The 12,130-nt window shown below is 34.2% G+C and overlaps 1 protein-coding gene and 1 non-coding gene across 7 annotated transcripts in view; one reads left to right on the forward strand and one right to left on the reverse strand.

The window, feature by feature from the left end:
• Positions 1-1,304: 1,304 nt before the first annotated feature.
• The window catches only part of UCHL5 (ubiquitin C-terminal hydrolase L5), a 42,417-nt gene continuing 31,591 nt past the window's right edge, over positions 1,305-12,130 (reverse strand). For 3 of the 6 annotated variants that reach the window (XM_060178477.1, XM_060178482.1, XM_060178481.1), the window contains 3 exons: positions 10,963-11,076; positions 7,580-7,678; positions 1,305-1,559 (listed from right to left, as the gene is read on the reverse strand). In XM_060178477.1, coding sequence (XP_060034460.1) covers positions 1,515-1,559; positions 7,580-7,678; positions 10,963-11,076 — 258 coding nt within the window. In that variant the 3' untranslated portion in view covers positions 1,305-1,514. Of the gene's footprint in view, positions 1,560-6,831; positions 6,983-7,579; positions 7,679-10,962; positions 11,077-12,130 lie in introns of those variants that run through there. The other 3 variants (XR_009546304.1, XM_060178478.1, XM_060178480.1) reach the window with 3 other exon arrangements.
• On the forward strand, positions 11,911-12,015 carry LOC132534839 (U6 spliceosomal RNA). Its single transcript, XR_009546526.1, has one exon. It is a non-coding gene; the product is annotated as a U6 spliceosomal RNA (small nuclear RNA).

Here is a 12,130-nt window from a genome sequence, read left to right on the forward strand (position 1 = left end):
TATAAAAATGTGAGTTTGTGTCTAGATACTTTTCTCTCCCACTGATTTAATTGTTGATCCTTTTGCTAGCATTACATTGGCTTAATTACCAGATACTACTTACTAGAGTACTTTTTGTGTTGCTCTATAAACATTAAACCTCCATAAAAGATGATGTAAAATTAAGCTGGAATAAAAAAAACAAGGTCAAGATAGGTCTAAACTAATCTTTCTGAGCCCATTTTAAAACATTCTGTAACTTTAAAATCATCATAATTACTATCATATCCAGAGCAAATTTAAGAAAGACACTACAAACTATCTTACCTTCAATTAATATTATGGATAAAAAAAAGATTTTCCTAGCTTTTCTACTCCATTTCTCAACAGCTCTTCTCATAGTACTTATTTAATAATACCACAAAACAGTAAACTTAGAAACAATCCTTAAACGTATGTCCGAAGTTATTTAAACCTTAATAAAATGTTAAGTCACATGGCAATTTCAGAAACGTTGACTCTTAAAGAAAAAAGATTACTTCCTTTATTTAAAAAAATTATAAACCCTCTTTAACATTTAACTTGAAAAGGATTAGGAGAAAGAAAATACCATTATTTTATGAAATATAAAGCAACTTCCAGGAAAAACAAAAAGATAAATCTCCATTGTGAACAAACAGGACATGGTTCTTAGAAACGATTTGGCTGCACGGTTTTTGTTCAAAATGATATAAAAGGATTCTCCACCAACACCATCATACATTTTTTAATGCAAATAATCAAAACTACCAAATGTTCTTTTTGTTTTTTTCTATAAAGACACAGGTTGAAGAGTTTCAAACAGTTCAGCCAAACTGATAGTAATGCCAAGATTTAAACTTTGTTCTTGACCTGAAATTTTACTTGGAAGCATAATACTTACAGTTCCTGTAATGATTCTATAATAAATATCCCCAAACACTTGTATGTGAAAAGGAAAAAAAAAAAAAAAAAATCTGTGTTTTTACTACCATTTCTATTGGAAATAATGAAAATTAGTTGGATCAATACTTTTATCTTTTTGAAATTGTTTTCAATAATATGTTTTTTCAAATGATTGGTGTAGCAGAAATATTCAGCTTACTGACTTTTTCATAGAGAAGGAAGCCAGTGCAATCAAGACGTAACACTTATAAACATTTAACTGAATTAAAAGATCAAGAGACTGATTGTAACAATCACAGGTAGAGAACATTAGTTGTGCATTTTTTGTTCATTACAGTAGTTAATATATCCAGAGAACAAAAGTTCTCAAATCCAACATCAAATAATGGAATTTGAGCAAGCACTCTTAATATCACTTTTATTTAATATGCACTACATGCACATGATGCAGGTAGGGAAATGTTTATGAATTCATGCATTAAAGATAAGACAGACTGAACTATTGTCAAACGTGCAGTCCATTAGAATGTTGCTCAAAGTTCTTTACACTTAATGGTCTCCAGTAGATAAGTGAAGAAGCAGAAACGTGTACACATCCCAACGTATCTTCTTCATTTGGTTTCCTGTGCTTTCTTTGCATTCTGTTTTTCCTTTGCCTGGAAATTAAAAATAGTATGATACCAAATGTTACAAATGTGTTTGAGACCATGTGAAAGTAAAATGTATCTAAAAGGACATTCTTAATCTAAACTACTTGAAATATAACATTTTTAGTGTTTTTGTCACTTAAGATTTACAAAAAAGAATTCCTATCCAATTATGATTTGCCTTCAATAAAAAAGAATTAAGTCAGTTTATAGTTGTCTTATCTAAAGTTGAGATATTGTAATTTGAAATTTAGTGACCACTAAAGTCTTACTTATAAGTATTTTAATATACTATGTGTGTATATCTTCTCACTCAAACTTAGTAAGAAATACTGTATTTGCTTCCCTATACTTGAATAAAAGAATTTAATGTAGTTTAAATTGGTTTAACGTAACATCAGCTAAAAGATACACCATATCTACTATATAACAGATAAGACATTTCACTTCATTCTCATACCTATGTAGCTTCAACATAGAAATTTGGGGTTTTTTTAGTAGATAAATTAAAACTTAGATATTGTCAAATTTTCTCAAAGTACAAAGGTAATATATAATAAGGCCTTAGATGAGGTCAACCTACTGTGTCCTGTAGCATTACTCCTCATATCTATAGCCTCGAAACCCTGTCAAAATTCAGATTAACTAAACAAAATGTCTGAAGTTCTACTATTTCTAATATACTTTCAAGTGATGCCAATGTTTTTGGTCTTCAGAAAACTTTGAGAAGCAGAAATATTCAGCTTACTATAGTACTACGTGAAATCAGAAGTAAACAGAGTTTTAGAGTCCCTAGACTAAAAATTAGGTTAGGTAGAACAATTTCAGTGTTTTTACAATGGTAATGGGACTATATATGGTAATAAATACAAGATGATTTTTAAGGCAATATAATTAGTTTACTACTGTGTGATAAAACTAAATGCTACATATTAGAATATAATAAGCCATGTAAAAAAACTGCTTGAATGATTATTTTTAGTTTATAAGTATAATTTGTAATTTCATGCATATATGACTTATCAAGCTAAGACACTGTTTCCAAATAACAAAAAATACAACTAAATTTTATTTATTTTTGCCTCCAGGGTTATTGCTAGAACTCGGTGCCTGCACTACGAATCCACTGCTCCTGGAGGCTATTTTATTCTTTTGTTGCCCTTGTTTATCGTTTTTGTTATTACAGCTATTGTTGTTGTTGGGTAGGACAGACAGAAATGGAGAGGAGGGGAAGACAGAAAGGAGGAGAGAAAGACACCTGCAGACCTGCTTCACCACCTGTGAAGCGAACCCCCTGCACGTGTGGAGCTGAGGGCTTGAACCAGGATCCTTAAGCAGGTCCTTTAACTTTGTGCCGTGTGCGCTTAACCTGCAGCACCACCGTCCAGCCCTTATTTTAGTTTTTAAAAGATTCTTTTTTTTAATATTTACTTATTAGATAAAAATTGACTAGGAAGGGGGAGCTAGAGTGGAAAAGAGACAGAGAGACACCTGCAGGCCTGCTTCACCATTGGCAAAGCATTCCCCCTGCAGGGGCTTGAACCTGAGTCCTTGTGCACTGTAGTGCGTGCACTTAACCACGTTCGCCACCATCTGGCCCCCTAAATATCAGACTTACATCTAAGATAGAACTTGAAAATATAACGTTAAGTGAGATAAGCCAAAAAGAGGACAATTACTAAATGATCTCACTTACAGGGAGGACTTACTAAATAGGGACAGGAAGGGAGAATACAAAGTGAAACTTGGACTGGGCGTAGTGTACTGCACTAAAGAAAAGGCCTCTGGGGAAGGATGGGAAGGGAGGGCCGGAAAAGAACGATGATGTGAAAGGACCTTGTGTTTGGGTGAGAGTGTTCTGCAGAGAAGTCTCACAGGGAGATGGGAAACAGTACTCGTGTCAGTGACCACCGTAAACCATTAACACCCCCAATAAAAAATTTAGAAAGAATGTAAAAAATAATGTTATTTTAAATTTCCTTGATATCTGAACATACATAACAGAAGGCTTAGTAGGATTAACGATAATCTGATTAATGACTTGAACTTTACAATGTGATTTAATAAGCAAAGACATGCATAATGCAGTGTATATACTAAGCTGTGTAATTGAGATAAAAGTAAAGTTAAACAAGTTAAAAAATAATTACCATAATATATTATGTACTTTATGTACTTACCAGATATAGTCTCCTTTAAGCCTTAAGAATCTGAACCAAGTATAATTCTCAATATACAGATAAAGATACTATAATAAACCTAGTAACTTTCCAAGCAAGAAGCATCAGCTAAATAAGGAAAATACCTGAGATTTAAATCCAAAGTCTACATGTGTTGTGGTTGGTAATAAATACTATGATTTCTAAAGTGCATGAAAAAAAAATGTTCAGAGAAGCAATAATTTCTTCTACATAGTATTCTACTTTTTCTTTTTTTCCTTTTTTTTTTAACCAGCGGTTTAACAGTGCTTTACAAAATCACAAGCTTTCAGGACTATACTGTCATGCTCACACATTATACAAGAAAATCACCACATAGTCCACCAAAATTCTCATAAAATCCAAGGGACATGGGAGTCGGGCGGTAGCGCAGTGGGTTAAGCGCAGGTGGTGCAAAGCCCAAGGACCGGCGTAAGGATCCTGGTTCGAGCCCCCAGCTCCTCACCTGCAGGGGAGTCGCTTCACAGGCGGTGAAGCAGGTCTGCAGGTGTCTGTCTTTCTCTCCCCCTCTTTGTCTTCCCTTCCCCTCTCCATTTCTCTCTGTCCTATCCAACAATGACTACAACAGTAAGGTCAACAAAAGGTAATAAACAAATAAAAAAATTTTTAAAAAAATCCGAGAGTTTAGCTATCTTTTTTTTTTAAGTTCATTTGTTTTAGTCATTTGTATTCCACATTGAGCAAAACCATCCAGTTGAATCAGATAATGTTATAATCATACATATGAGATATTTTTGTGAGTAATAACTAGTTACCTGGTTTCTGTTAAGAAATAAAATAAAATGGGTTCTAAAGATTGACTTCTGATCACCAAGTCCATTATATTTTAGTAAAATGTGGGCAAAATTACAGCACTATCAATCACATACAGTTAGTTATAGTAGGTAACTGATAACATTTAGAATCCTAAGACAATGATCCAGAACTGAAGTTACATTGCATGAGATAAGAATAGATTTAGTATAGTGCAGAAATTTTTTATCTATTTTTTTAGTTATGTTCCTGAGCCAATTTTATGTGACATATAATGAAATGACTCATCAGAGAATGCCAAAAGCTTCATATAACAAAAACACTGTAAAGCAAGATCTTTACCTAACTCATGAGAACTATATACCTTTTCATTATTTTTTTTAGAAAGTATCTTTATTGGATAGAGACAGCCAGAAATTGAGAGGAAAGGAGGTGAAAGGGAGAGAGAGACACCTGCAGCATTGTTTCACCACTTGCAAAGCTTTCCCTTTGCAGGTGGGGACCAGGGGCAAAAACCTGGGTCCTTGTGCACTTTAACATGTGTCACCACCTGGCCCCCATTATTATTTTGTGAAAATTTCCATAGTTCAGACTTTGATGGGATCTCACAGAGATCTGGCACTTAGCAGGATGAATAGCACAGCCAAATCTCTCCTGTTTCATTTTCCTACCCATTCAGGTCCAGTTCTCTTCTTATTCTACACATAGCTTCAGCTACTCAGATATTCAACTTAACCACTTATTTCTGAATTCTACAGACATTTTTTCTAAAGTCTTACTACTATTATTGTATTTATTACACATCACTACAAAATCTAAATCGTAATTTCATCTACTGATTTATGCTTTTCCATATTGACATTTATCAGCAGGAAGTGTTATTTCAGTATGACGTATTAACTACTATTTTCAAAAGTAAAATAAAAAAATTTGTGCTGGGGCCAGTAGGTGGCACACTTGGTTGAATGCACACATTACAGTGCACAAGGACCTGAGTTCAAGCCCCTAGCTTACATCTGCAGGGCTGAAAGCTTCACAAGCAGTAAAACAGAGCTGCAGGTCAGGTCTCTCTCTCTCCTGCCCAACTGATGTCTCTATCAAGAGAGAGAGAGAGAGAAAGCAGATAAAAAGAAAGATGTATTTGTGCTAGAGAAGTTAGGTTATGGGTTGATATCAAGCCATTTAGTTAAAAACAAAAGATTTCAAATTTTGTGGATATAAAGCTATTCGTGGCTCTGATATAATTTAAGAGTTACCTATGGCCCTCTGAAATCTTTAGTATAAATTTGTTTTGAGACTTTTTAGATTACTCCTACTCAGCATAGTAATATAGTTGTTTACTCCTTTCCCCAAATATATCATTATTTGCTTTGAGAAAAGAAAGAGTACTAGAGTGTAATAGCTGCAGTTAGATGTTTGATGAATAAAACATTCCAAGATTCTGTTCAGATAATGAACCGGACGCTTTCTTCAGAATTTAAAGAAATAACAGGCATTGTATATAAAGAAAAAGATGTATCTCATGCTGCTTATGAATGCAATCAAAATACAATGTAGAGAAAGAGGCAGTAACACTTCCTATGATAAAAAGTACAATTGCAAACACAGGAACAAGCTGTTCTATTACTAGACATACATATACTGCCACCTTGTGTCTAAAAAAAAGAATTAAGGATTTGCTGTTCCTGTACAAAGGCTTAAAAGATGTTGTTTTCTATGCTTATTTAGAAAAAAAACATGCATGCAACAACTCTAGGGGTATTGTGTCATCAAAATAAAATAGGTCATTTTCCCAATTTTCACACACAAAAAATTTTTTGTGCTAATTTTAAAACAAAATATAGACTTTCCTGGTTCCTAGTATTTTGTCTATATTTAAATATGATTTATGATTTAGCATATTATTATTTTGCTGAATATTTTTAGTAAGGAAGTAGTTTGCAGTGTTTCAGACAAAGAAAACAGATGTCTAGGTACTTTGCTACTGCTGCAGTTTTGAGAATCACAGTATTGTAATTATTGATATAAAACCTTAGTCATTTCCCACTTTTAACTTTTATAATTTTAATACCCTGAGATACACAGATTAAAAAAAAAAACCTACATGGCAAAGAGAAATTTTGGAAGTTCACTGCAGTCATTTTTGCATTTAATAAAGTCAAAAGCACATGTTTTGGGATCTGGGCAATAAGAGATGCACAAAAAACTTTAACTTATATCTCATATTATTTAGAATAAGATGAAATAGTGACTGTCATGAAATGTATTTTTGTTTCAGAAACTTTAAATAAATAAGAAAAATATACCTACCATGTATTCTGGTCTTTAAGTTACTGGTCCAAATTTTTATTTGCCTAGTAGTGTCTTCTCAAAGTGTTTCTCAAAATGTGGCATACAGACCAGCTGCATTAGAACCACTTGGGGGAACTATTAAAGATTCCTTCCCCTATATCAGAGTATCTGGGGAGGGGCCAGGTAACATGTATTTTAAAGATTATCCAGTGACGGTCACTTGCAGAAACACTGATCTACAGTATAAATTGAAAATAGCTTAACTGCATTTCATTTAATATTTTATTAAGTGCCTTATATAAAATGAAGAAATAAATCTTAGAATTCAACTTCTCATCACTTTATGCTAATGTCCTTTCCTTTAGTGGAAAGCATACCAGCTTAATAAAGAGAAAAAAAAAGCAACCTATTTCTTAAACCTAAGCTATGTTTTCTCCCTTCAGTGTCTATTTTAACTTCTAAATTCTGTATTTCAAACTTCAGCTAAATTAAATAAATCGTTATGTCAATTACTAATATAAAATATTTTCAGCTTAATGAAAGTATTTTACATTTTAAAAGCAGTCTGAGTTCTTGACACTAAAGGCTTTGGAAAGACAATGAAGAAATCCGTATTTTTATCATATGCAGTTGAACTAATGTTCATCTAGACTCTAAAATAACAGATAAAAACAACAAAAAAGTAAATTTTACTTTTATTAGCACCCAGTTTTTTTGTTTTGGATAATCTGAACCTAATTTAAAATGCACAGGTAAAACTCTTACCTTCTCCACCAGTGGTATTAACTGCTGATGTTCTGCTAAAGTCTTTAATAATTCCATAATGAAAGGCAGGTAATTGTGCTTCCTTCTGATATTTTCAATCTGAAAACAAGAATCAAACCATACTAATTACATTTCCACTAAGATTCCAATGTCTTAATTTTTTTGTGCTTTGCTCCACCTGCGCTTAACCCACTACACTACTGCCTGACTCCCAATTGTCTTAATTTTTTTTTCATATTTATTTATTTTGCCTCCAGGGTTATCTATCACTGGGGCTGGTGCCTGCACTACAAATCCACTGCTCCTGAAGGCCATTTTTCCCCCATTTTTGTTTTCCTTGTTGCCCTTGTTCTTGTTGTTGTTGTTGGATAGAACTGAGAGAAGAGAGGAAGACAGAAGGGGAAAGAAAGATAAGACACCTGCAGACCTACTTTACCACTTGTGAAGAGACACCACTGCAAGTGGGGTACCAGGGGCTTGAACCGGGATCCTTACACCGGTCCTTGCACTTCATGACATGTGTGCTTAACCCCTTGCACTACCACCCAGCCCCGATAATGTGTTAATTTTTGCATTCAACTCAAAACAGAAATTAGGAAATCCTCCACTCTTATTAAATATGTACGTATGTATGTATGTATTAGGAATGATAGATTCTATTCTCACTGAAAATAAAGATTGATAAAGTAAAATGTGCAGGTTCTTGGGCGTTGCTTCCAACACTTAATAACAAAGACATTTAAGTAGTTCTTAAACCAAGATTACTTATGGAAACTTATGAAAACAAAAAGGCCTACATGATAATTATGACCAGTTCAATTCTAATATGACAAGATTTATTTTATAATCAGAGATAATCTTTCCATGGATAGAGTATAGGAGAAAAACCACTTCAGTGGAAAATTATGTATTACCTTTCAATGCCACTAATTGTTCTATCTGATAAAAAGTTCAACTTATTTATCTTCTCCCGTAGAAAAAAATGGGTTTCTACATTTTGTAAATTAATTTCAACATTACTGTACTTCATATAAACCTGAGATTCTTTGACTCTTTGAACTAGCTGTGACATCTTACAGGTTCTCTCAATGAATGAATGAAATACATTTTAAGATTTATTTATTTGCTTTCTAGGACAGAAAGAAATTGAGAAATGAAGAGGAAGTGCACAGAGAATGAGACACCTGTGGCACTGCTTGGGAAGCTTCCCCTACAGGTGGACACATGTGCATGCCAACAGGGTGCACCACCAACCAGCCCCAAACTAAATAAAATTTTAACACGTTTATTTTATAATAGTATGAAAATCATTTCACCTATATTTGAACAAAGTATTCTCAAAACTGTGTGTTTCTCTATAAGGTAAATACTTAAAATTATGTAATAGCATCACATAAGGTTTTATAAATACAAGGATAGTTATTTTTTAAATATTTTATTTATTTATTTATTTATTTATTTATTTATTTATTTATTTATTATGAGAAAGGAGAGAGAGAAAGAACCAGTTATCATTCTGGTACATGTGCTGCCGGGGATTGAACTCGGGACCTCACGCTTGAGAATCCAATGCTTTATCCAATGTACCACCTCCCGGACCACAGGATAGTTATTTTCATATTATGTGAAATGAGAGATGAATTTTCAAGCTTTCTTTCTTTATTGTCCTGTCTCCATAAACTTGGTTGTCCTAAAATAAGTACTCTGGAATAAATATTCTGCAATCAACCCCTATACCATTTTCATATGAAGAAATCCTATTAATCAAAGGCTCATTTATTTTACTTATTTTTATTTAGTTACTTATTTACGTATTTTCCCTTTTGTTGCTCTTGTTTTTCATTGTTGTTGTTGTTGGATAGGACAGAGAGAAATGGAAAAGGCGAGGAAGAGAGAAAGAGAAAGAGACACCTGGAGACCTGCTTCACCGCCTGTGAAGCAACTCACCCGCAGGTGGGGAGCTGGGGTCTCGAACCGGGATCCTTGAGCCGGTCCCTGCGCTTTGCTTAACCCGCTACGCTACCACCCGAATCCCTCGTTGATTTTATTTAACAATCATTTGCTGGCTATAAAATATAGTGCGGAACATGTATACTTGTGCTGTGATGAGCAACAAAGAAAAATAAAGAAGGAAAACAGTAACTATTTGTTTTCAGCTGAGGTTCAATTAAATTACAATGCTTTTCTATTGATATTATCTGTTAAGAGAGGTAAGGGTGAAGAAACTGCAGCATCAAAGTGCCCTTCAATGCACTGGCATCTGAATTCAACCCGAATCTGAAATATAAAAACTATTATTTAAAAGCTGAGATAACAATAGGGGAGACAGCATAATGGCTATGCAAAAAGACTGATGTCTGAAGATACAGAGTCCCAGGTTCAATCCCCCATACCATTATAAGCCAGAGCTGAGCAGAGCTCTAATAAAGATATATATATCACTGAAAAATAGAAAACAAAAGCCAATTGTGTATCAAATTGGTGAGAGAACCACACTAAGAGAAAGTGTTTTCAAGTGAACTAAAGAACAAAATAATTTGATTATAAATCCAATGGGGTATATATATGCCTATTGCCCATTAAGTGAATAAGCTTAAACCTTTTCAACTAATATTAGGGCCAAGGAGGTGGTTTAGTAGACCATGTGCCTTGAATACATGAAGCCCTGAGTTCAATCCTCACATATATGAAAGCAACAAACACAAAACAATTAAAACCCATGGACAGTGGAAAGGCTACCAGTGGTGGTGTCATTGTGCAGATACTGAGCTCCAGTGATAAGCCTGAAGGCAAAAAGGCAGGGAGGGATGTCAAAAGAAATACCGATTGCCAGGATGGAAAAATATGAGCATCAATAACTGCAATGAATTGAGTATCAAGCAGGCTAGAAGTATGTTCCTACTAATACTTTTTTTTTTAAAAAAAGAACTTCACTAGTAACAATAGTGACAGATTTAACACATTCTAAAAACTAGCATATAAGTAAATAAAAGTCAGTCATGGGAGTCGGGCGGTAGTACAGTGGGTTAATCGCATGTGGCACCAAGCACAAGGACCAGCATAAGGATCCCAGTTCAAGCCCCAGCTCCCCACCTGCAGGGGAGTCGCTTCACAAGCGGTGAAGCAGGTCTGCAGGTGTCTTTCTTTTCTCTGTCTCTGCCTTCCCCTCCTCCTCTCTCCATTTCTCTGTCCTATCCAATAATAATGACATCAATAATAATAATAATAATATAATGACAACAATAAAACCACAAGGGCAATAAAAAGGAATAAATATATAAATTTAATTTTAAAAAGTCTATCATGCATTTGGTATATCTTCAAGTCAAAATATTCTCCCATATATGAACAAATTAAAGGAACAAACTAAAAAAAAGACATACCTTGTATCTTTTTAATTTCTGTACTTCCTCTTCAATAAGCATCTGATTTTTGGCAACCTCTGACTGAATAGCACTTAACATAGTACTACCCTGATCTGTGTCCATGGGTTCCTCCTTGAGAGAAAGAAAAGAATAGCACACCCTAGTAACTGAGGTTTAAATCTAGAATATTTTAAGATGATAAATACAGTACAATTACTTTCAAATCTTACTCTTAATATTAATGACTGAACTGGAGAACTCTCAGAAGGCTAGAAATGGACCTACCCTATGACCCTGCAATCCCTCTCCTGGGGATATATCCTAAGGAACTCAACACATCCATCCAAAAAGATCTGTGTACACATATGTTCTTGGCAGCACAATATGTAATAGCCAAAACCTGGAAGCAACCCAGGTGTCCAACAGCAGATGAGTGGCTGAGCAAGTTGTGGTCTATATACACAATGGAATACTACTCAGCTGTAAAAAAATGGTGACTTCACCGTTTTCAGCCGATCTTGGATGGACCTTGAAAAAATCATGTTGAGTGAAATAAGTCAGAAACAGAAGGATGAATATGGATGATCTCACTCTCAGGTAGAAGTTGAAAAACAAGATCAGAAAAGAAAACACAAGTAGAACCTGAAATGGAATTGGCATATTGCCCCCAAGTAAAAGACTCTGGGGTGGGTGGGTGGGGAGAATACAGGTCCATGAAGGACGATAAATGACATAGTGCGGGTTGTATTGTTAAATGGGAAACTGGGGAATGTTATGCATGTACAAACTATTGTATTCACTGTTGAATATAAAACATTAATTCCCCAATAAAGAAATAAATTTTAAAAAATTAAAAAAATAAAGGTTATGCAAAGAGACTTGCCTGCAAAAAAATATATATATATATTAATGACTGAATACCATCCTAATAGTGGCAATGTTAAAAGACAGAAATCCCTAAGTAGTGCAAACTTCACTAGCATATACTAAAATTGGAATGATGCAGAGAAGATTAGCATGGCCCCTGCACAGGGCACAGATGGCATGAAAATTCAGGAGCATTCCTTATTTAAAAAAAAAAAAGACAAGGAAAAAAAACCTTAAGTAGTAATTCTGTATTTCTATGTTCTTAGAAAATGCCAGGATTTTCCCCTAAAAACAATCTATACAATAGTCTTGTTGTATT

This window comes from Erinaceus europaeus, chromosome 19, assembly GCF_950295315.1.
Source record: "Erinaceus europaeus chromosome 19, mEriEur2.1, whole genome shotgun sequence".
Taxonomy (NCBI): domain Eukaryota; kingdom Metazoa; phylum Chordata; class Mammalia; order Eulipotyphla; family Erinaceidae; genus Erinaceus; species Erinaceus europaeus.